The 24,105-nt window shown below is 47.0% G+C and overlaps 2 protein-coding genes across 2 annotated transcripts; one reads left to right on the top strand and one right to left on the bottom strand.

The window, feature by feature from the left end:
* The first annotated feature begins 4,668 nt into the window (after positions 1–4,668).
* Positions 4,669–20,494, top strand: GOLGA1 (golgin A1). The gene is made up of 23 exons (XM_058818231.1): positions 4,669–4,708; positions 5,036–5,344; positions 6,714–6,804; positions 8,075–8,149; positions 8,637–8,734; positions 9,235–9,267; positions 9,795–9,923; positions 10,179–10,348; positions 10,719–10,830; positions 10,954–11,049; positions 11,261–11,386; positions 12,241–12,336; positions 12,759–12,854; positions 13,113–13,262; positions 13,494–13,589; positions 14,307–14,396; positions 15,048–15,150; positions 15,418–15,575; positions 15,737–15,898; positions 16,376–16,435; positions 16,962–17,126; positions 17,310–17,396; positions 18,218–20,494. The coding sequence occupies exons 2-23, from the start codon at positions 5,210–5,212 to the stop codon at positions 18,296–18,298; spliced, it is 2,409 nt and encodes an 802-aa protein (XP_058674214.1). The 5' UTR covers positions 4,669–4,708; positions 5,036–5,209; the 3' UTR covers positions 18,299–20,494.
* A 537-nt stretch (positions 20,495–21,031) lies between these two features.
* On the bottom strand, positions 21,032–24,090 carry ARPC5L (actin related protein 2/3 complex subunit 5 like). The gene is made up of 4 exons (XM_058818348.1): positions 23,917–24,090; positions 23,722–23,794; positions 23,309–23,485; positions 21,032–21,726 (listed from the first exon to the last, which is right to left on the bottom strand). Exons 1-4 carry the CDS (start codon positions 24,054–24,056, stop codon positions 21,664–21,666), a joined length of 453 nt encoding a protein of 150 aa, XP_058674331.1. The 5' UTR covers positions 24,057–24,090; the 3' UTR covers positions 21,032–21,663.
* Positions 24,091–24,105: the final 15 nt, after the last annotated feature.

Here is a 24,105-nt window from a genome sequence, read left to right as displayed (position 1 = left end):
ACTTTAAACTATGAAATGGAAAAGTCAATTGTCACTGTTGTTCTGTGGGCTGATAGAAGTGAGAGGACAAGTCTAATCAGTGCTTTTTGTTTAACCCCAGCCATGCCTCTGTGCTTAGGTGGAAACAGTGCAGAACTTGATGACTGTTGCAGGGTCGTGGCAGTCCTGGGTGCAGAGCATCACCCAGGGTGTGGTGTGGTCAGCCAGAGCAGCCTGGTGGATCCATTCAGCTGAGGGAGCACAGTGTGGAACAGCAGGAACGCTGCAGTGTAGCTGGGGAGTTTGCATGAAGGTTCTTTGTAGCTGGGCTGAAGCTTGCACCATCCATTCTTTATTTCCCAAGTGTACAAAATCCTGTGAATGCTTTGTTTGTCCTAAGCAGTCGTGAAGCTGGTACATTGAGACCCCCCTTGGTGCTGCTCTTTGGACTCTGGCAGGACTTCCTTTGCCAGGCTGTGGAGTCTGTTGTGATGAGTGTGTGTTGGTGTGTGCATGTGTGTGCTCGGCGTTTGTGTGTGTATGTACAGTACACATGCATCTACTGCCTGGTGTAAATTGTAAATATGTATTTATGTACAGGTACTTGTATATGTATTAAAAAGAATGAACCACTACGATGTCTATATACAAAATTTATATATACACACATACGCCATGTTGGGTGGAATCCACAAGGTGCTGCAGATCATTTGTGGTTGTACTAAAGGTCATGGCTCTTCTGCCACTGTAATTTGCTGTTTCCAGGGACTTACCCTTGGGCCTTGAAGTAATTGATAACTGATTCCAGGTACAGGAGCCCTCAGTTAGCCAAGGGAATGGGTATCCCTGCATGTTACAGTGATAAGATCCATGTATTACTGTGAAGCTGATCCTGCCTGGTAGGAGGTCCCCAGTTGCTAAAACGTGGGATTGTATGTGGAGGCTAAAGATGCAGGAAGCCTTTGATGCAGCAGCAAGTGAGAGACAGGTTATCTGTTGCCCTGCCTGCTGTTCCTCTACCAGCAGCGTTCAGCTTGCATGGAAAAAGGGAATTGAGTTTTCCCCAGCTCACTGCCTTCCAACCAAATGCTTTTGCTTTGCTTTAGCTTTTGCTTTGATGAAGCTATTCCTTTTTTGGTTCCATCTCTATGGAAAAGAAAAGAGTATGCTGTTTCCAAGCATAGGAGTGATGATGATGATGATTCCACTCGTGTGGGCTGGTGAAGCTCTGGGACATTGCTTGTGAACTGACTGGGAAAGCCTTGGTGGTCCTCACCTTTGTTTAGGCTGAAGTGGGGAGTCCCTGCTTGTGACCTGAGGGGCTTCTACCATTTGCAGCCCTTCAAGGAAGTTGTGTTTGCTTTTTGCCAAGGTAGATCTCATCAGAGAAGAATGCACTTTTTAAAAGAAGAAGCTGGAATGTAGGAGGAGAATATAGGCCTTAAAAATTAGTTCAGAAGCTGAACTTAGCAGCAATGACTGTTCTAGTGAAAAATTAGTTTTTGAGGTTCCTAATTCTCCTCTTACCCGCTGATCTTTGTTAGAAGGTCCAGTGCTGGGACGTTCAAAGATAAAGATTTCACTCCTGTTGTGTTGGGAGGAGTGTGGAATTGTACTGTGGAAGCAGAGGGCTCATACCCTCTGTCTGCTCTAGCTGTAGCTAGGATGAGTGTCTGCTCTTGGATTTTGAGCCAGCCCCTTCTTTCCCACCCAAAGAACTGCATTCAATATGAAAATGTTGATATTTTCCCCTCCAAGTAAAAGCTTGTCTTGTTTGAACTAAGTCATTCTGAACTTGTGCTACTGTGTGCTCTGTGCTATGGTCGTAGGTACCTCTCGGTGTATGCTTGTGTGTACTGAAGAAAATCTGGTTTTGTATCTCGCAGTCCTCAGTGTGGAAGCCAAGCAAAGACTGAACCATTTTTAAGTGAGAAGAGAACAAATCCTTTTCTTCTCAGGCCTGATGCCTTCCCTCTTGTCTCGCTCTCCCTTTCTCCATGTATCTTTATTGCTTATATTAGCGGAGAAGACTTGCCAGCACCAGGCAATGCCAAATTAAAGGGGTGAATTCTGCATGTGAAACATTGAGAGGACAAGGTGAACTGGACCAGCTGTGTCCTTACAGGACTGCTCCTGCCTGGCTCCCTACTCCCTGCATGTGGTGTGCTCAGATGAATCCTGCTCCCACAGTAGGTTTGTGCTCCTGCTCAAATTGGCTTTGGAACATCTTGCCAAAGTTACTGCTGTTGCCTTTTTTTTCCCCTTTGACTTCTCAAAATAACAGTGTCAGGGCAATGCAGGGTTATGAGTCTTTAATGCTTTGGTTTTTCATTCCTCTTGGGATGTGATGTGTCATTTTGCTTTGTGCACCAGCTAAATGGAGCACTGACTTCTGTGAGCTGCACAAACAGGACTTGCACCCTGGAGTGCTTTCTTGAGAAGTTTCAGGACCTTTCTTTGAGTAGTTCATCAAAATACTGTCTGTCAAGTCATGACTGACTAAACCCCTCAAGACTGTTCCCCAGGGGGATGTGCAGAGATGTCTTTAAAGGATCATAGGAAATAGATGGGGGCAACAGGAAATCTGGCTTCAATTAATCATCTTCAGAAGTTACAATTTGAGTATCTCTGGTCAGGCTTCTCCCCTCAGGATGGGATGGAAGTGTTGTTCCATAGCCCACCCCTGGCTTCAGTTAGGAAGCACCTCCTCTGCCTCACTGCCTCCCGTGTCCTGTAACCATGCTGTGCTGCAAGTCTGCTCTTCCCAAAGCTAAAAATCTTGGAATCTGTCCGAACAAGTGTTTTGTCTTGAGGTTTCTTTTGTAAAAGCTTTACCTGTGTTCAGTTCCTCAGTAACTGTCGGTGAGTGCAGCTCAGTCAGTGGTGCAGCAGCGGCCGAGCCTCCCTCACTCCTGGTGGTGTTGGGGCTGCTCCTGGGGCTGAGGGAGCTCTGCAGGCAGGAACACTTACATGAACAAGGAAAAAATTAATACAGAGAGCTGAAAACTGCTCTGTGCGCCTCGTAAGGTCAGACTGGACAGAGCAGCTGGGGCAGAGATCTGCAGAGCAGATGATACTGCTGAAGGGGCTCTCCCGTATTTGTAACGTTGGACTTTAGAGCAATACTGATCTGTGACCAAATGTATTTAGGTGCTTTGAAGATCAATAGGAATCTGCTCACTAGAGCAGATGATACACATAACTGCTTCAGATTTAGGAGTGCCAGCCACTTTTGTTTTCCTGTCTAAACCATTGCCAAGACTGAGGAGAGTTAGTTCAGGATTTCTGAATCTGACATTTTTTGGGATTAAGGACTGTCTCTGTATTGTGCCCAGAGGCACGCACAGGTGTTTTGTTCCTGGTTTGATTCCCGCTGGGAGCAGACCCCAGCACAGCTGGCTGGCCTGCAGGAGCCCCAGAGCAGAACAGATCTCACCAGCCCTCCTTCCAGAGCAAACCCTGCTGGGAGGATCTGCCCCCTCACGGATGGCTTTGGCACGTGTTGGTGATGGTTCTGCCATTGAACTGGTTTGTTGGGAGCAGGATTCTGCCTCATGCAGGCTGAAAAGCACAAGTGGCTTCTGCCCTGGGCCCGGCCCAGCGAGAAGAGGAGGGGAGCGCAGGTGGGAGCGTTCTGGGAATGCAGAGGGACCGTGCCTCGGGCAGCCCAGCTGCGGAGGCACACGGAGCGTTTTGCCTCTCTGAGAATCAAATTATTTATTACCAAAAGTAATTTTATAGTGAATTGGTTTAAAGTTATTTTACAGCTGTGTGCCTGTATATCGTATTTTGGTAAAAACGGATATTTTCCTTAAAATATATAGAGATATATAAATAAACTTTTTTTGGAGCAAATGGACTTTTTTGCAAGGGATGTGTAATCGCCAAAGCTGTGTGATGCCAGAAGCGACTCTGCCGTTCGGGGAGGGAAGGAGCGTGTTTGTTACTGCTGGACACTGCGGGGAGGAGCGAACCGCGATGGAGCCGGGCCCTGCCGCCTGTCCCGCTCCGGCCGGGCACCACCGACCGGCGCCAGCCCCGCGTCCCGCCCGTCACCGCCTTTCCAGAGACTTTGGAGCAGATTTCCGTTCGCTTTTGTCCCCGCCGCGCCGGGGCCGCTCCCGCCCGGTGTTCGCGGTTGTGCCGTGTCCGAGCCGTTCTCTGTCCCTGTCCCAGCCGCCGCCCCGGCCCCGCCGGCGGACTGTGCTGTCAATAAACTGTGATAAACGCTCGTACCGAGGCGCCTGCTCCGCTCCGGACGGGGACTGCGGGAGGGAGGAGTGGGACTAAAGGACGAGCCGGGCCGGGAGGAGCGGGGCTGAGGGACGAGCCGGGCCGGGAGAGGAGCGGGAGGAGCGGGGGCGGAGCTCGGTCAGGGGGCGGGGCTCGGGCTGAGGGCGGAGCGGCGCTGAGGGAGGAGCTCGGTCGGGGGCGGAGCGGGGCCGGGGGCGGAGCTCGGTCGGAGGGCGGAGCGGGGCCGGGGGGCGGAGCGGGGCCGGGGGCGGAGCGGGGCAGGAGGCGGAGCGGGGCCGGGGGCGGAGCGGGGCCGGGGGCGGAGCGGGGCCGGGGGCGGAGCGGGGCCGGGGGCGGAGCGGGGCCGGGGGCGGAGCGGGGCCGGGGGCGGAGCGGGGCCGGCGCCGCTTCCGCCCCGCGCGGCGCTTCCGGGTCGGCGGTGTCCGGGGCAGCGGCGGCGGCCGCGGGACCGGCGAGGCTCGGCCGGGCATGGGCGGTGAGGAGCGAGGGGACGGGGGACCGGGAGAGGAGGGGGCAGCCGGGCCAGGGCAGCGGGGGAGCGGCGGTGACAGGCCTCGGTGCCTCGGAGCCGAGCAGCCTCCGCGGGCCGGGCTGGGCTGGGCTGAGGGGACCCGCCCGCTCCCCGGGCCCCGGCCCCGCCGCCGTTTGGGGCCGTTGGTTTGGGGCTTTAACGGATTCTGCTCCGGGAGACCCGATTTTTAACGTGCTGTAACAGATGCGATGTTAAAAGGCTTTCTGTTCCCTTTAAATGATCCATGCCGGTGGGATTTTGGTGTGGAACCCATTTCTGTCTGATTTGCAGGTGCTGCCAGGCCTTGAGGGCTTCAGTGGCGCTGGAGATGCAGTAAACCAGTGCATGAGGCTCAGAATTCAGTCTCAGCGTTTGGAAGCTTTAGACCCGAGTGTCAGCGTATTGAACGTTGGCGGTCGTGGCTTTCCAAAGGCCCTGGATATTTCAGGGCTGTAGAGCAGTAAAATGTTTGCCAAATTGAAGAAGAAGATTGCGGAGGAGGCGGCGGTGGCTCCCCGGCCCGGAGGAAATGCCCGCATGCCCAGGTCTGTCAGCAAGGAATCGATCACGTCTGTGGGAGCAGACTCCGGAGACGACTTTGTGAGTTACGCCTTGCTTTGAAATCTCCTTTCTCTGACAGTATTTTTATTGCGGTTTTGCAGACAAGCATTTAAAGTCTAGTGTGTGATTTGAAAACGTGATGTGGTGTCTTTGTAAGTGTATCTCCTAATGCATAAATGTATCATTAGCTTGAGTGAAATTAAATATTGAAGAGAAAAGGTTTGTTAAGCATAGTAGTTGCCAGGAGTCTTTCATTCCCACGTAAACAGTTTTCATTTTACCTCTGGGCTTCCTGGTAGCCTTCCTACCTGAGACATTGTATATGTCTCTGCTGAAAACGTGTGCAGTGTTGTTGCACTCAAAACCACTTTAGTTCCTCTCTTTCACGATAAAACATTGTTTACACCAGCGGTGAAGTTCCAGGAGTGCATGGGTTAAGTGAGACCCTGGAATGCTCTGGCACCTCTGCCCTGCATGGCTGTCTGTCACATTTCTGAAAGCCTGGATTAGGGCAGTGTCACCCCACTGCTGGAGCCAGCAGGACCCACTGCACAGCCAGCAGCAAGTCTCTGCTGTCTGCAGAGTGAAGAGCTTGTTTATACAGTTGAGCTTTAAGTAATTTTTTTTGAAGCTCAGCTGAAATTTCAGTTGTGTTAAGCAGGAGGTTGGAGCTCCTAATGTTTAAATACATGTTGTAGTGAAAATATATTAGTCTTGTGATTTTCTGAGGCTGTTTTTTCTTTTGCACTTAGGAAAGTCTCATGTAGAAATTCTTTTTGCCGTCTTGCAAGTTTGTAGAACAGCAAACAAATAATGAATTGGCAAAACAACATAATGAAATAATGAAATGGCAAAACAAGTGGTCTTCAGAAAACCTCCAAGAGTTTATCAATATTCATTTAACTGCTCTTGCTGTTGACTTTTATGGAGCAAAACTCACCAGAGGAGTCGTAAGTCAGTTATGCAGCAGATTTTGTGTGGACAAATTGCTGCATCAGGGCTTCAGTGAGTTTATCCCATGTGAAAAGCGTTACCGCTTCTCTTGTAATTTGATTTTCAGGACTCTCTGTTTGACCTTTGCTGGTGCCTGTGCTGTGGAGCCTGATTTCCTGCCCCTCAGTGATTCCTCTGCCCCATCTCCTCAGTGGCAGTTTGGACACTCAGGTCCCAGCCCCAGCTCCTTCCCAAGCTCTGTGCTCTGGGAAGCAGGCAGCCTGGCACTAGTGAGCCTTGCTGGTTTTCTCCTTCAGCATTTTTAACACATTCTGCTGTGCTAGTACAATTTTCCCCTCTATGGGAAAAACAAGTGCTGTCCCTAGGCAGGAGAATGTTTTATCCCAGACTAAATGTATGGCAGGATCACTTTTTCTGAATTTTGTAAGTTACAGAGTGTTGCTTTTCTCCCAAGGCTTCTGATGGAAGCAGCTCCAGAGAGGATCTTTCATCCCAGTTGTTAAGAAGAAATGAACAAATTAGAAAACTGGAGGTGAAGCTATCTGGTATGTGCCCTGATACATATAAAACTTGTTAGTATAGGAAATGTTTTCCCTTGAATTTACATGGTTTAATTTATTAAAAGTCCATGGCGTTAGGGTCTTTTGAAGATTGATTGACAAGAAGGGAGCATCCAGCATCATTAATTTTTTATGAAGGCAACTGATTTGCTGATTTCAACAATTTGCTGATTTAGGTGATTGCTTGGAACAGCTGGGATAGCTTTCTGTCCCATGTTTCAAACAGCATCTGTCCTCACTTGTGTGTATGGTTTGTTTCTGATAGGGGCTGAGCTTTCTGACAGTAACACAGTACCATCCTTAAAGAAGTGGGCTTGGAAATGAAGAAGAAACAAAGAATTCAACATGAAACAGTCCTGAGGGTTTTTTCTTTCTAATTCCTTGTTCTGTAAAGCTGTAGTGGAGGCTGGCACTACTCCCCGTCCCTGTTGTAGGGAAGGGACCAGGACTGGGCTGAACTGTGTTACACTGCTGCTTCCCAAAGCTCATGGGAGGCTTGAAAAATTAGGGAAGGTTACAGCCAGATAAAGATTATTTTGATTATTTTATTTTGGAGACTTAGTTCAAAAAAATATAGGGTTCAAAAATTATTTCACATGGAATTCAAAAGGCCCAAATGCTCATCTGCTTGCACAACATAAACTTAGAAGTGCTGGCTGGGACTTAATACAAGAGAGGGAGGCTCTGGGTATCAGGAGTCTCATGCAGGCAGCCAGCCAGTGAGTAAATCCTCTTCTCCGTTGTACAGGAACCTCTCCAGGGTGTGTGCACGCTCTGTTTTGGTTCATATTCCCTCCTGTGGCAGTTGTGCTGAGCGAGGGTGAGGGCAGTGCTGTGGGACTGCAGATGGATGCAGTGGCCATGAATTAACCCTTCCCTGCAGCCTGCAGTGCCAGACACCTTTCCTGAGCAGAGGGAAATGTGTCACTGTTCTGGGATGAAGTAAAAAGGGAGGGACAGTTGTTGATTCTCTGGTTCTGCTCTTGTCTGTGTGACTGACACCCCTGGGACAGGCCCTTCTGTTTGTGCCCACCCTGTGGACAGTACAGAGCTATTTGCTTGTGTTCATTGTTGTGGTCACCCAATTCCTTAGCAGGAATGATTTTCTGATTGAGAAAATCATTGTCATTTGCCGCTCATCCTTTTTTCTTTTCTTTTTTTTTTTTCTTTTCTTTTTTATTTTTGTGTTACCCTAAAAATGTCCTTCCCAAATGTCTGTCCATTCCTGGTCTGTTCTTCTCCCTCCTCACACAAGATTATGCTGATCAGATCCGAAATCTGCAGAAGATAAAAGAGAAGCTTGAAAATGCATTAGAAAAGCATCAGGATTGTACGTATTTTTCTTTTTTTCCCTTTTTGTTCAGCTCAGTTGAAAATTGTGGTTGGAAGGAAAGAGGTTTGGTGTGCAGGTGTGCTGATGATTTCCTTTCAAACTGTGCACCTCTGTAGTGTGAACAATTAGAACACAAGTTGTTACCTTATTTACAGCATAAAAAGCAGCAGCAGTGTGTTGAATGAAGTTGTTATTACACTCCGTCTGCCAAATTTGGGGCTCACATGCAGGAAAGACCTTTTGGAAACCTGCAGCTTTGTTCTGATCCAGCAAGGAGCAGTATCCCTGTCTGCTGTTAGCTTTGGCCCTTTGCCAGCCTGCAAGCAGCATGAGGGAATGAGTAGCACAGCGCTAGTGCTACAGTCAAGACGGGGCTAATTACTTGCAGAAGAAGCTCTTTAAAGTTTATTTATAACTTACAGGAAAGTGAGAAGTAATTTTAAAAGATGAGCTTTTAATATAGCTGGTGGTTCTCTGTTGGTAGCCTCCATGAGGAAGTTTCAGGAGCAGAATGAAGCTCATCAGGCCAGTCGAGCCAAGATGGCTGAAGGAATGGCTTTGGCCTTGGAAAAAAAGGACAAGGTAAGAAAACTTGAGCAGGATCTTAGACTCTCATGACCCTGATATTTTAAGTAGGTGTTACTATTAATTAAAGTAATTGTTCAGCCCTGTGTGTGAGCGTGCCAGCGCTGAGGGAAGGAGGGAGTGCTGAGCTCAGTGCCAGGAATGGTGCAGGACTTGTCACTGCTCAGACTGGTTTTAACAAGAGCCCACAGAAATTCCTAATGAAAGGTTGAGCTTGTGCTTGGATAAGATTCAATGGCAGTAGGCCTGTTGTCACATTTATTTCACTTGCATAAAACTTATATATTCAGCTAGCATGAATGATTCCTCAGCCTTTATTCAAGCGCTGGCTGTTACTGTGCTGCTGCTGGTTATTTTTTAATCATTACCAAAGCTTAGTATCTGCTAGCAGTACAAATTCTTCTTTTTCTTTTTTTTTTTAACCATAATTGCTGTCCTTGAAAGTCTGCAAATAGCTTTTGATATCTTTTTTTCTCCTTTCTTTCTTTCTTGTTCAGGAGTGGATGGAAAAACTCGCTCAAGTTGAAAAGGTAATTAACCTTGGATGTTTTTCTCAGGGGGTGTATTGTAGCTCTGTGTGTATTTGCAAACACCATCCTGCACACTTCCAGCTCTATCAGAACTTGACTCTGTTCAGCCCTTTTTATTATTTGGTCTTTGTTCAGTGGGAGAGGCCAATCATATGCTTTTTGTTACCAGCCCAAATGCTTGGGGAGGTCTTTCTGGATTTATTTGATTTATTTTTCAGCAGGGAAGTAAAGAACGATGGGTTGTGATGGGAAAGTTGTCCTTCTGTAAGGTGGAACATAGTCCATTTTTAAGAGTTCAGTTTAGATGGTCACTGGTGGCATTGTAATGAATTCAGATTTCTTTGGTTTTTTTTGGAGTTTGGTAATTTTCACTGTCACATGAATCTGAAAGGATTTCTAGTTCTGTATGGAGCACCACTGGGAGCTGTATAGCTGCAAGACAAGATTTCTTTCTCAGAAAGTTTACCTGATCTCCCATTAACTTGACATGAGCATACGGATATCCTTTGGTTCTGTTCATTTATCAGGAAAAAAAAGTGCTTCAAACACAGTTACAAGAAATGAGGGAGCAGAGTTTGAACCTTTTCCAAAAACGAGATGAAATCGATGAACTGGAGGGCTTTCAGCAGCAGGAAATTGCCAAAGTTAAACACATGGTAAGAATATTTTCAACTTTTTATTTCCTAAATTTTTTACCAGGATATTAAGTTAGCGGTAGCCCAGCATACATTTTGTCAGCCTTTGTGCTTGTACACCGGTTTGGTTAGTGTCAAAATCCTAACAGTAGGGACTGAACACAATATTACATAGTCTGTTATCTCACTTAATTCAGCCCCAGGCAGGTTTCAGTGAAAAGGTTTATCAGTGTTACTGGTCACCTGTAATGCCCAAGATGATGCTCTAATGTTCAGCTTTTGAAAAAGGAAGAGTGTCTGAGCAGAGCGGAGCAGGAGCTGGAGGCGCGGGCGCAGGAGCTGAGCCGGGCGGGAGCGGAGCTGCAGGAGGCCAGGGCCGAGGCCTCGGCGCTCAGCAGGGACCTGCAGGACTTGCAGCAGCAGCTGCTGCAGCTGCAGGCTCACAGGTATGGAGCTGGGCGTCTCGCAGGAGCAGTGGTTGTGTTTCTCCTGTATTTTTACTTCATGCTCGCTTTGTGTCTTTGGAAGAGTTTATATATGTAGTGAGCTGACTGAATCTTTGCCTCTGCTGTGGCCATGGGGATGTAAATGCCAAGCCAATGATAGTAATACTTTTTTTGTAAATTATTTCTTTTTTTCATAGTTTGAATGCTTAACTGTCACTTTTATTTGAAAATGTGTAATCAAGCAGTGATTTATGATGGTGACTGGTTTTAGGTTTTTGTTGATGGCCATTTTCATAAGCAGCAGAATTATCTGCTAAAGATTATTTTCCTGGAATGGTATGTCACTTGTTTTTATTCTCTTTCTGTGAAGAGATGAACTAATGACAGCTGAGACAAATGCAGAAAATAAGATCACTGCTCTGGAGTTAAGAGAACAGGAGCTACAAACTGTCATTCAGCAGCTTTCTGTAGACTTGCAAAATGTAAGTTTGAGCCAAGTGAGATTTGATTCAAAGAGCTCCATGTCTGCAGAAGTTAGATTAGATATCAGTTATGTGGTGTTGGAAATTTAATTTTCAAAGTAAGTAATTTCTCAATATGTTTAGGCTCGAGTGGCTGGTTCTGGTTGTGAGAAGAGACTGGAAATGTTACAAGTGGAGCATGAATCTCTGAAGGTGGAATATGAGCAGGAGAAGCAAAAGGTGAGGTGCTTTCAGATGCACATGCTGCTCCTGGTGTGCACATTTGGGTAATGTACACCTTTGTGTACTTGGTGTCCAGAAAGTGTTCCAGGGTCAAATTGTCTTTTTAAATAGGACTTTGCTTTCTATTGGCATTTCCAAAAGTCAAACCACAACAGATCAGCTGGAAGCTTCATTACAAAAAAGATTCTGTGATTTCTCATTCTCACAGATGACTTTTGAACTTGCTGAGAGAGATAGACATACAGAACAGCTGCAGGAAAAGGTGTCTTCCCTGGAAAAAAAGCTAGAAAGAAATCTCTCAGGAGATGAGCATGTGCAGGAGCTGCTCAAAGAGGTAATTACACAGTTAAAGGCTGCTTGGAGGTACAGTATTAGTGAGTTTGTTTTGGGTTTTTAGGTCTTACATTACATCTCAACCCATGCAGAGAAAGCTGCTGATGTCACACAGCACATTTGTCCTGGCAGTGTGTTTTGGCACACTGTGCTGGGCAGGACATGGGGGTGGCTGCACTGAGCCTGTTTGTGTAGGTCCTGCACAGATGTCTGTGCTGGCCTTTCTGCACTGTCTGTTTGGGCACTGCATCTGAGTGCTTAGAAGGAAGAAAGCAGCTTTCTGCCATCCCCACAGGCGATGGGACAATTTGGGAGTTTTTCTAGTTAATCCTCACAAGCACAGTGAATGCTTTTCCTTGTTCTTTGGCAAGGCATGGGGCAGGGAGGGGAACTGTTTGCACACAGGTGTGCAAACAGAATGTTGTATGCTCAAAACCTCAGCCTCAGGAGTGCTAAAGAACAGCTGAAAACAGAAACTTAGCTGTGGTTAATCCCCTTTCTCTCATTGCTTCTGATCTCTTTCTCAAGCGCTGATGCTCCTGCTCAGAATCAGCCTGGAGCAATGTTTTCCCAGCTGGGTCTTGGGGATGTTTGCTTTTCTCTGGTCAGGGTGCCTACAGTTACATCACCCCTCTGTTGCTGTGACAAAAGAACTTGGCTTAGTAAACTCAAGGCAGTTTAAAGTTATCTAGAGATATTAAAACATTCTGTCCCATTTTAGTTTGACCTTAAATAAATTAAATAAAATAAATTAAATAAAATAAATTAAATAAAAAGGAAAATTTTTATTACCCCCCACCAACTTATGTCTTTGTCCATCCTTGCTCATGTTCTTCACCTCAATGTAACCTTCAGAAAGCTGCTCTTGAGCAGAGGCTGGAGGAGAGCAGGCAGCAGGTATTGACAGACAGGACACAGCACAGCCAGGCTCTGAACCAGCTGGAAACACAGGTGAGCAGTTTCTAATTTCACCACAGATTCCCACTCTTTTCATCCTCTGTGCCCTACTCCCCTCACTGCACTCCCTGCCCAAGGTGAGACTGCACATTTAATCACATTTAGTCTTGAAAGGATAATAATTGATCAGTGTCTCTGGGTATCTCCCCACTTCATGGGTGGAGGAGGGCCTAGAGGTGAACGCAGAGGTTTTGTGCAGATCCTCCCTGTAGTGAGAAACAAATAACTCAGGTGCAAGCAGTGCTGTGGTGAAGAATTTCTAAAACCTGCATGTGTCAAATAGGCAGCCTCTCTATCTCTGTGGCTTCAGGGATTTAATGTTTACCTTCCCCTCCTGGGCCACTCTGTATTATGCAAACTTTTTAAATAACATAGTTGCCAGTGGATAAGGAATTTAATTAATGGTGTAATTTTAGAATAAAGAACTGGAAGAGAAACTACGGATCGCAACAGAAACACTGAAAAAGCATAAAGAAGCAGCTACAGACCAGGATCTGAAGATCCAGAAGCTGGTGAGTATCCTGCATGTTTCACTGACCAGTAACAGATCAGTCCACAGCATCCCCAGAGACAATCACTTCTCTGTTTTGTTATTCAAGTGTTTGTTTTCTTGCTGTTTGTCTGCTGAACTCTGGTCTGTGAGTACATGACACTGCTGCCAAAGGAATAGTGTTCCTCAGTTTGAGAGTGTCTCATGGAATGGTGTCTCATCTTGTCAGAATGATGTCAAAATACCATTCTGTTAATGTGGTTTTCTTTATTCTCTTAAGAAAACTGATCTAGAGGAGGAAAGAAAACTGCAGCAACAGATTTTAAGTGAAAAACATCAGTATGATGAGAAAGTTACTGGGCTGGAGTCTCAGCTTGCTACTCTTGAAAAAGCTTGGGAATTGGATAAAACAACAACTCAGCACAGGATTGTAAGTACAGAAACTGTCTGGTGGGTTGTGAGAGTCTTCACAACATGATTTTAACACAGCTTGTAGAGCTTGCTTGTTGTCTGAATGTTTTTATTCAGCACTCCTGGCATTATAATAGAAGATATCATACTTTGAGGCATTAAATATGAGCAAAATATTAGATGCGTTTAATTGTTTAAACAGAGCATTATAATAATTGTATTGTGTATTTAAACACTCTTTATTTTACAGAGCCAATTGGAAAAGGAAAATGAAAACCTCAAGAGAAGCAAAGAAGAGTATGAGAGTTCATTAAAACAACAAGAGTGTGAACTGAACAGGCTAAAGGTAAGGGCTGGACTGGTACTGGCATTGTCTTGGGACAGAGCTGAGGCTGGGGAGCAGCAAACACCACTGTGGGTTACATTCAGTGCTTGGAGGCCTCTTCTGTTCAGGTTGCAGGTCCTTGGAGCTGTAAATCATCTCTGGTACTCAGCAGAAATGTGTTTGAGAAGCATTATAAAAGGATGGCCCTTTTCTGAACCAGAATGGTTGGGTCTGCCTCAATCAGGCAGAAATAATACATTCCCATATTGTCAGGGATGTGAAGAGCTTGGAAATCGTGTTAGCAGTGGTGAATACAGAATGGTTCAACATCAGATTCCACTCAGAGTGTTCAAACCAAAAAGTTAAAACTCACATTAGTTGGGTGTTTACAGTTTATCTAATTTTGACTGTGATTTAGATTAGTTGAAATTTTTTTCATAGTTACTCCTGGATGCACAATTGAAATAAAGATCTGTTGTAGCAAGGAGCTACTTCTTTTTAATAGATACTTCAAGCTGAAAGATCTTGTAAGCATTGGGTTTGTTTGGGTTCTTACATCAGTTCTGTGCTGCTCTTGCATATGCAGAGAGCAGCAGTCAGTAAAACACACCTAACTCATTTGGAAAATGTAGTGTGTCAGAACACTTTAATTGTAGTCCTAGTAGACTTGGGGTTAAAGATGAGAGACTGACTTGATTTAATTGTCTCACATAACCTCTCAATAATTCTGGTTTGCAGAATGAGATGAGCAGCAGAGAAACTGTCAGTGTGGAAATTGCCAAAGCATTGGAAGACGCAAGGAAACAGAGAGAGGAGTTACAACAGCAGGTTGGTTAAAAATGACTGTTTTCAAATGTATTTGAGACATCCCAACCTTTCAAAGAGGAGACTAGGTTTGGATTTATTTATTCTAACATTCAAGACCCTTGGTCAGAATTGTATCCACAGCATGTGAGGCAGCAGTGGATCTGGGTTCCTCTGGAGCAGAGCAGTGGTAAAATTGTACATTCCCTTACAGGGAGGAGCTTGTATCCAGTACCAAATGTCAGTTCTAGAAAGTCTTGTTTTGCTCTTCCTGTATAAAAAATAGTGGATGATGTGAGCTTCTGTTTGCTTAAAGTAGGAACTGTCAACTGAGCGAGTTGGACTGGAGTTAGTCCCATCTTTTGGTTTCTTTATTCTTCTGGGACTGCTATGGATCTGTGCTTGCTGGGCCAGATCTGTGCAGAAGGGGTTTAAGGCCAGCTCCTGTTTTGCTCAGGGGCCTTGCAGCTGCCACATGCTGGCTGTGACAATCTGGTGGTGGCACAGAAGCCAGGTGGGGTTTAGCTCTTCCAGCAATGACTTCAGTGCTTGTTCCTGAGGGCAGCATTGTGGAGGTGGTGCCTGCTGGGCCTCTGAAGGATGTTGGATCTTTCAACACCCTCTTCCTGTTTTATATCTTTAATGACTTCTGTTGATTGTTTTCCTGCTTTGAAGGTTTCACAGCTGAATACCCTAATAAAGGAGAAAGACCAGCTGATCGATGAAAAATGTGATCTGCTGCTAAAACAGAAGGAAGAACTGAATCAACTCAGTCAAGGTTAGATCAAATGAGTCTACTGCATCCCAAACAATTTAAGTAGAGCCTCTAGTTCTGGCCTTGCCTGGTAGATTGAAATTTTTCTAGATTTCTCTTTCATATTTAATCTTTTAGCACTTTCAAAATGGTTTATTGTTCACTAACAATTGGACAGTCTCTCTTCTGTCTTTCTGTCCCCTGGCTTTCTGTCTTCATGACAGACCAAATGGATTAGAATCTCCCATCTGATGTGCAGCACTGATACTAAGCAGGTCTCTCCTTTCCCAGACCATGAAGCTGTCTTGCTGCAGGTGCACCAGTTACAGCTGGACATAGAAGCAAGGCAGAGCCAAGCAGTGGAGATAGAGGAAACAGCAAGAAAAGAAATTGATGAGCTGAAGCTGCAGGTACAGGAGTGCCTGTTGGCCAGAGAACATGAGAAAAACGTGAGTACAGTTCAAATCCACTCTCTCGGGAAAAGAGGGAGGTGTGCAGGAGCCCCCCAGTTCTGTCCTGCCTGGACAACCAAAAAGAAGTCTGGCTTTCTCCCTGGGGAGTGTTCTTGGGCTGCAAATGTCATGATATCTCTCCATGTTTATTTTTGTAGGTTTTAGAACTGGAGGAGTCGATGAGGGCCTTGAACAATGAGCATTTGCCTTCTCCAGAAAACTCCGTGGTGGAACAGAACGGAGAGGTGGCAGCTGCAGATGTTGTTCAACTTCAGAAGGATAACAGAGAGCTGGAACAGCAAATTGCTGAGAAAAACAAGGTGAACAGAACCAGCTGGTAGTCTTTCCCCTTTTGATTTGGAAGCCAAGTAGTTGGTGCTGCCCGTGCTGCAGCCTTAAAAGGACAGGCCTGTTCCATTTGAATCCAGTATGTGCTTTTCTCTGGATTGCACAAGTATCTCCCAACCATGAATAAAAACTGCAGTGAGAGCTGCATGAATCCTGATGTATTTGGGCAGAAAGGTGCACCCAGTGATACTATTTACAGCTTTCCTGCAGAGCCCTCTGAGTGAATTGGGTTCAGTTCCACAGTGCTGTCACATGAAAGCCCAAGTGTCCTGTCACATGGCTGCTGCTGTGTGCAGCTGGCAAGGCAAGGCTCTCAGGTTGCTTCTTCACAGCTGTCAGTGTTGGTTAATTATCATTTCATTCAGTACTTGTTTATCATGGGTTTTTCCAGATACCTGGGGGTCCTGACAGTGAGTACTGTGTTAAACTCTCCTTTGCTGTGCTTACAGATGATAAAGCAACTTCAGCAAAGAATGACAGAACTGAAGAAAACTCTGCAGAAAGAGCTGGTAAGGGTTGTGTGTTTTCAGTCTCTTCAGATGACACTTGCTGGCAGGTACTTGCACTCTTATTCCAAAAGCTTGACTGCTAACTCCCATTGCATCCCTCTGCAATGGTTTATCTCTCCAAGAAAAAAAAAATCAATTTAAAAGAAAATTAACAGAGGTTTTAAAATTGTTGGTTTTGCTCTGATGTTGAAAATTATTCTGAAGAAAGCCCATGTTTGAAAGGTTCAGAGCAGGTTAGTGATAGGAGAAAATTACCTAGGGATAGCTTCCACCATGGAGCCAATTCTGTGCTGGTTTGGGTAATGTACACAGAATGCTGACATCAGCCAGCACCTGTCCTGGGGTGTAGGGAGAGCTGGAGACACTTCTCTGCTGTGACCCCATGAAGGATGAGGAGCTGTTGATGCCCAGTTTGTGGGTACAACCCTCTTTAGATATCCTGAACCCAGACCCCTCCCAGTGTCAAGCTAACAGCATCTGCAATGTATTTCTCTTTTTCTTCTGTGGATTTTTTATTTTTCTGTAGAAAATAAGGCCTGACGGTGAGGTACCTGAGCTACGTGCAAATTCTGAAGTGCCTAATGCTTCTGTGACCGTCACCAACAACTCTGACTTGAATGACTCCAGGGAGATAAACTTCGAGTACCTTAAACATGTTGTACTGAAGTTCATGTCCTGCAGGGAGTCTGAGGTAAAGGTGCCACTTACCTTCTCTTTCTACATCTGTCTTTCTCTAGAAATTGCCACCAGTCACCTCCTAAGGACACTTCATGCCAATTCCATAATTTTACAATTAAAAAATGTACAGTGGGGGCAATAAAACAAAATAGCTGACAGCAACGTGTTTGGAACACAACTCTGTGGTTTCTTTCAGGCATTCCATCTCATTAAAGCTGTGTCTGTGTTACTGAATTTTTCACAAGAGGAAGAAAACATGCTCAAAGAAACTCTGGAGTACAAGGTAAGGTGCCATTAGGTGCCATATGTGGTCTCTAATGAGACAATTAAAATTCCTAGATGCTGGGAGATTAGGAGAAGTGTCTTTTTTCCAAATGTTAGGTAGAATAATAAATGTAATTTATTATTAAAATGTTAGCTGACTGTATGCGTGCCAGGAATTGTCCCTTTCAGTGAGGGACATAGCAGCTTTCTGGTGCTCAGAGCCGTTGGAGCACAGCTTTGCCCAGTGGACTTGATCTGAGGGGAGAAGTTGGGAGCTCCTTGCCAAACAGAGTCAGTGTTTAACAGCAGAGCCTAACTCTGCGTTTGTCCTTTTGGCACTGGGCTCAGACACCAAGATCTGTGTCTCCTTTCCATGGGCTGAGATCTGCCTGGCCCTGGCTGTGTGGTGCTTAGGGAATGTTCAACAGTGAGTGCTGCCTCAGCTCCAGGCCCTGCATCATCCCTGCCCACCCAGGGAGTTGGGATGCTCAGTCTGCAGATGAAGAGATTTCCTCACCGTCTGGGTCAGGGAACACTGGTGCTACATTGACTAAAGGCACCGTGTTTAAATGACTAGAGTTCTAATTTGAAATTATTTTAAAGGAATATATGTAAGTATAATCTTCAGTCTTTTTCACCTGTGGCCAGTGGGTGCTGTTCCTTCCAGATCTGATTGTGTGAAGCTGCCTCCCCTTCTTCAGTCTGAAGTCTGGAGCATTCTGAGTTATAAATAGCTCTTTCCATCAAATGATGAGAACATGGCTGTGTCCCATGTCGTTTCTTTTTCACTCCTTGGAGGTGTGAGCCCTGTGTGATGTGTGCTGTGCTGTTGTGTCCTAGATGTCCTGGTTTGGGTCAAAGCCATCCCCCAAAGGCAGCATCCGCCCGTCTATCTCGAGCCCAAGGACTCTGTGGCCTTAAGGGAACCCGAAGGTGGCAGGCAGTATCCAGGCACTTCTTTCTGTGAAAAGAATGCTGAACACACTGCTCCAGGTGTGTCTTAATCACTGTCATTGCAGTATTTTGTACAAGAACTTCTGGCTCTGTTTACAAAATTAATGCTGTGCAAGGAGACATTTTCACTACAGACTGGAACGGCTCTGGGCTGGAGTCGGGAGCAGCTGGGTGTCTGTGCTGGGAGCAGCTCCTCGTGCTCAGCACTCGTGGGTCCCTGGCACCAGAGGGTTCTGAGCACCTCTAGGGCAGCAGGGCTGCCAGCTCAGTCCCTTGGGATGCTGATTCCAGCTGCTGTTCCAGGGTGCTGCAGTCCAGTGACTCTGGGCACAGAAAAGCTGCTTGTCTGGCTGTGGGAAGCCAGCAATGAAAAATGTGTTGGCAGAAGAGTGTTGAGAGTGGGATGGTTTGCAAAGCCTTTCACAGGACAGGAGCAGGAGCTTTAACCAAAAAAGAACTCTGCCTTGCCTTCTAATACTGACATTAACTAATGGTTGGCATTTTTTCATATCACTGTGTAATTTAAGGTGCATTTATCCTGGCCTGCAGCCCTCAAGGCTGCATGTTGATTATTTAATTTGAGAGCACAACTTTAGAGTTGTCTGATTTTACTTTTCTTAAAGAAAAATAATATTTAAAATGGTCTTAATTATAGTACCTAATCCTCAGTCGCCTTTAAAACTAATCCATTAGCCTGTTCCATGGGTTGTTAGCATTGGGAAAAGGGGTAGGAAACCATTTTAAATTTTTAAAGCTGAGTTCCAGGTATTGTAAACCCACACTGAAAAATACCTTTTATTTTAAAAAAATTAAAATCTAGTTACAAAGGGTGAAGAATGCTGGTACTAAACATTTTGATTCATATTTTTTCTTCCAAGTCTGCTAGCAACAAATCCTTATAACCAGGATCTGCCTCTTTGGTTGTGGTTTTCTGTACTTTAAATACTGATGCTTAAAAACTGTTATGAATATGTTAACTGTTAACTCCTGACTATTACAGTAAAAGAAATGCTGCTCATGAGGGGTTTGAGGGCAAAATTCAACTCTTAGTGAACAAGTTGTGGTTCCAGCAGCTTGTTTTCCTAATACAATAAGGACAGGGGACCAAGGTGGCACTTCCTCCCTGAAGCACAGTTTTGCCCAGAGTTATTAACACCACTGCAAAATCTGGATCCAAATGGGAGGCAGCACTGTGTGATTCCTGAAAACTGAGACCTGTTTCCAAAAATCCACACATGTATGGAATTCAGTGAGCATGCTGCAGTTCTGGGAATTCTCTTACAAGTTGATGCTTCTGTTAAATATATTCAGGGCAATTCAAGCTTTCTCCAGTGGAGCTCCAGCAGGAGGTGAATGTGCAGATCCAGAGGATCCAGAGCCTGCTGGTCTCCCAGACAGCCCCTCCCCAGACACAGGAACTCCCAGGGGCTGTCACTGGGCACAGGTGCTGCTCCTCACTTAGAGACAGGTTGGATTTGTCTGAAGTTAAGAAAACCAACAGAATTTTTTGGTACACTAAAGCTTGTCCAAACAGTCTTCAGTAACCAGATTCATGGCACTTCCAGACAGGACAGAGCATGGGAGGGTTCAGCCCTGCTCTGCTGTGAAAATAGACAATCAAAAAGTACATGTATTTCAATTGTTTCTCTGGTGAGATACAGCAGGGTGGAATAACCCTGGGAAGATTTTATTCTGAGATCTTTTCCTTTCTGATGTCCCTTTGCCCTGCCCTGTTTCTGTGGGACCAGGGATCAGGACTCCCTCACTCCCCTGCTCCCTGCTGAATGACTGCTGGGTTTATGCTGATCCTGGCTTCAAAGGTTACTGCTGAACAGCAAGGAAAGCAGGACAGGCAGCCTGGAACGGAGTGACAAAGAAAAATCTTTTGTTATATATTCACTAACAACTTCAGTTTCAGATCCCAAAGCTCATTAAGGATCAACTTACCATAAACTAGTTCTTAAGTGTTGAATTTTTGTTAGGTATCAGAGCAAGACTGGTGTGTATACATGTATTAAAAAGCTAATGCACTTTCCCTTGTCTCAGAACAGTGGTTATACATAATCCTTTCTATCACCATTGGACTTCTTTCCTTCTATGCTGTAAATATGGAGTGTATGATGAAACACTATGAAATTTGTGGTGCAATACATTTTGGATCAAACCCCTAATCTTGATTTCTTTCTTTTTATAGTTCTGGTTATCTCCCCTGGGATGCTATAGCTATTTAAAATTGACTTTTAAACCATGACCCAAACCCTACCTTTGCCCAGGGGGAGGATGGGTGTGCCAGCTGTGCCACCAAGGCCACTCCCAGGGAGTTATGTCACAATGAGTTGTGCCACTGTGCTTCCAAAATCACCTCCCACCAGGACCAGCTGCTGCTGCACTTTGAGCAGCTGATGGAAGCGAGGACTGGGTGGAGCTGGGGCTCCCCAGGCAGCTGCTCCTTGGTGCCAAAGGGCAGGGAGCCCTGCCAGAGGGGCCGGGGGACAGCCATGGATCCAGGAGTGTGTCCTGCCTGGGCAGAGGACACACTAATACTTAAATCATAAGTCCTGAAGCATCTGCTTTTCTAGTGTGGACAAGAATATAAAAATCAAACTCAGGGTCCTTACTATGTGTTCTGTTCAATGCATCTACTAAGTCTTGATTGGGACTGCTGAGCTTGGTCTCACTCCCTACAGGCATGACACAGCTGGATTTGAGGACAAATTCTCTAAATTGCTGGAGTTAGGAGCAGTCCTAAAAGGTGGACACTGGCTTGGACTGGGTTATTGCAGGCCTGCATTGGAGTAAGTGTCAGACTTACAATGTAGCTGAAAATAAATTTAACTCACGTGATCCAAGACCTTTATTGATGCAGCAGGCACTTCACTTTACATGACCCCAAGCCCAGAGTCCAAGAGTCCTTCACCCACACGTTCAGCCGCCGTTCCCAGAGCCCTTCTCCCACCCTCAGCTGCAGGACTCAGCCTGGACACAGCTACCCTGGGACTAAGCAGGACACACGGGAGCTTGCACCACCACACCTGGCTAAAGCAGCATCTGAAATACCTGTTCACTTGCAGTGTAGGAGGCAGGAGTGTGCCTTCTCTCTGCCTGGTAAAGAAGGGAGCAGGAGAATGTCTTGGCTCCTATATGTGATAGTCGGAATATGCAGGAATACCTTTACTCTTCCCCCACCTTTAAGGTTAAAAGCATTCCAAGAGGAGGTTACTGTAGGATTTCAGTAGATTGCAATCTCTAATAAAGATGGACCAGTGTAATTTCAGCTCATTCCTTCTTCTGAGTCCAAACCTGACCGTCACCTCTGTCCAAGTTAACAGTCTTTACACAGTCTTTCTTGCTGTGAGAACTCTTATTATGGAGCCCAGGCCTCCTACTGCCAGTGCCTGTGGGAAAGGAGAGAGGTTACAGCGTCACCACGCCCCACACAGAGCAAACACCGAAGAGTTCAGCCACAGAAGGGACTATGGCTCTTCTCCAAAGCTAGAAACTGTCATTCTCCACAGTCTAAGCAGCTTTTGGATCTCGAGGGCTCCAGTGTTGCAAGTCACTCACAGAGCAGAATGCCCACCTCCCTTATCCCTGAGGAGAGGAGGATGAGGAAGGGCTTGCTTCAGTTTCATTTGTGTCCCTCAATGTGAACAGTGTTTCCTTCTGGAGTCTAGAAGATGGAGGTGATTACGAAAAAAATATTTAAGCTGACTGCTGGAAGTGGGGCATTTACTTTGCAGCCACAGTCCAACAGAGCACAGGGTATGAGAGCAAAGTGAGACATGGCACTGGGGAACACGGCTGGACAAAGGCACAGCACCCACCTGGAGCAGGACTGGCAGGTAAATGCTGCTGAGCTCCCAGACCTGCCACAGCCCTTTTCCAGAGGACAGACTGGTACTACCACTGAGCTGACTCTGCTCTGAGCAAGCCACACATCCTACCAGACTGCCACAAAGCAGAACAGCAGGCTTTAAACCCTGCCTACCCAGACCCGCCTTGTTCCTTTCACAACAGAGAGGACGAGATGCCTTTCGTGTCCCTGCACGCTCTGAGGACCAGTCAGGGTGGTGGTGTGTCACCTCCCACGCTGGGAGCACCACCCACGCTCACCTGAAAGCACCTCAGTGGAAACAACAGGAAAAAAAGAAAAAAAAAAAACAAGCAGAAACATGTTCTTTGCTGTCTCAAGAAATTCCCTCCTCCCTGTCAAGGCTTGGCAAAGCTGGTGACAGCAGCAGTAGCTGGAGTTATGGTACACCAGCTTTATGTACAGCAGGAAAAGCTCTGCACGTTGGGAAAAGGACAGCAGCTGCCCTGCACAGGGAGCTGTAGCATTCCCAGGGATCAGTTTTCCTTGGAGCACTGTCAGCCAGGGCTCCAGCTGAAACCCCTGCAGTGGGGGCAGATCTCACTTGGATTGCTGCCCGGGGGCAGGGGCACCCAGCAGCTGCTTCAGGGATGTGCCTCAGCCACCACAGACAGGAAAGGAGGCCCACAGGCAGCTGCTGAACACACCCCATGGTCCCTGTTTGACAGCTGACATTGCACAGAAACAAGAGGCCCCTGCTGGTCCCCAATGGAATCTCTGGAGACCTCAAAATCCTCTCCTGGGCTAACCAAACAGGTTTGCTGAAGCCTGTGACTCAGCTGATGGAAACTGCCAGCCTGAGCCCCCTGAGCTGCGCCCCAGAAGAGGCTGCAGCTGCCCTGTCCCTCCCAGGACATCTCAAGGGCAGCTCGAGGCTTTCCCCTGCAGGGAGAACTCCCTGCCCTGTCCCCTCTCCCCACGGCAGAGGGTGAGGTTTGAAATACAGCAAAGGCTTTGTGAATGCAGGCTCAGAGAGACCAAAGATGAAAGGAAACACCGAGCTCCTCAGGGATGAGGCCCTGCCACCACCTGCTTCTCTTCTCTCCTGAAAGCACTGGCCAGGACCCTGCGAGCGTGGCTGAGCCAAGAGTGCCCCCAGCACGTACCTTTTCATGCCACTGAAGTAATATTGCACTGCTGTTTTCTGTTGGCTTTTCAAATCCTTTATAAATGTACTTCATTAACAAATCAACACCGTTTCTGTCTAAGGAATTCACCGCTTGTTCTATTTCACTGCTTTTAAAAGATGTGAGGACTTTAAGCATCGTTCCCTGGGCCTGCTCCTGGAAAGACAAGGCAAAGAGAGAAATGTGAGAACGAGAACAGCTGGGAACGATCCAAGACTCGTATTTGGCAAGAGATGGGCGCGCTCCAGGCCGGGTTATTTCTGTAAGGAGGTGAGCAGAGCTGGGGTTAGAGGAGGAAGGGGCAGACGCGGGGGGATGCCCGTGCCAGCCCGGGCTCACGGAGCGCAGCGGCGCCGCTCGGGTGGGTGCCCCGCAGCCCTGCCCGGCCCTACCTTCATCGCCTGGCTCCTGGTGTTGCCCGGGGAGCTGCGGATGGCCGTGTGGAAGGCCCGCAGCGCCTCGCCTGTGCGGCGGCGGTCAAGGACTCAAACCGGGACGTGCGGGACGCGCAGCGCGGCTCCGGCCCCGGCCCGAGCGCGATCGCGGCCGCTGCCCGGCACTCCCGGCCCCCCCGGCCCAAAGGATATTGCCTGAGCAGCGCTTCCACCTCGGGGCTGGCATCGGGCTCGGCCGCCGCCGCCTCCTCGGGCTCCTCCACGAAGCGGTTCTCGTCGTACTGGTCGATATCGAGGCGGCGGAAGCGGGACGAGAGCGTGCTCCGCGCCATCCCCGCGCCCGGCCCGCGCCCGCCGGAAACGGCGCCGGCCCCGCCGGAA

Source organism: Ammospiza caudacuta, chromosome 21 (assembly GCF_027887145.1).
Source record: "Ammospiza caudacuta isolate bAmmCau1 chromosome 21, bAmmCau1.pri, whole genome shotgun sequence".
In the NCBI taxonomy this organism is placed as follows: domain Eukaryota; kingdom Metazoa; phylum Chordata; class Aves; order Passeriformes; family Passerellidae; genus Ammospiza; species Ammospiza caudacuta.
This window is presented reverse-complemented; position numbering and strand designations above follow the sequence as displayed.

Coding starts and splice junctions, on each gene's coding strand:
- GOLGA1 (XM_058818231.1), top strand. CDS start 5,210: ATGTTTGCCAAATTGAAGAAGAAGATTGCGGAGGAGGCGGCGGTGGCT. Junction 14,397..15,047: donor GAGAGGAGTTACAACAGCAG/GTTGGTTAAAAA, acceptor CCTGCTTTGAAG/GTTTCACAGCTGAATACCCT. Junction 15,576..15,736: donor CCAGAGAACATGAGAAAAAC/GTGAGTACAGTT, acceptor TTATTTTTGTAG/GTTTTAGAACTGGAGGAGTC.
- ARPC5L (XM_058818348.1), bottom strand. CDS start 24,056: ATGGCGCGGAGCACGCTCTCGTCCCGCTTCCGCCGCCTCGATATCGAC. Junction 23,486..23,721: donor CCAGGAGCCAGGCGATGAAG/GTAGGGCCGGGC, acceptor TTGTCTTTCCAG/GAGCAGGCCCAGGGAACGAT. Junction 21,727..23,308: donor TACTTCAGTGGCATGAAAAG/GTACGTGCTGGG, acceptor CCTTTCCCACAG/GCACTGGCAGTAGGAGGCCT.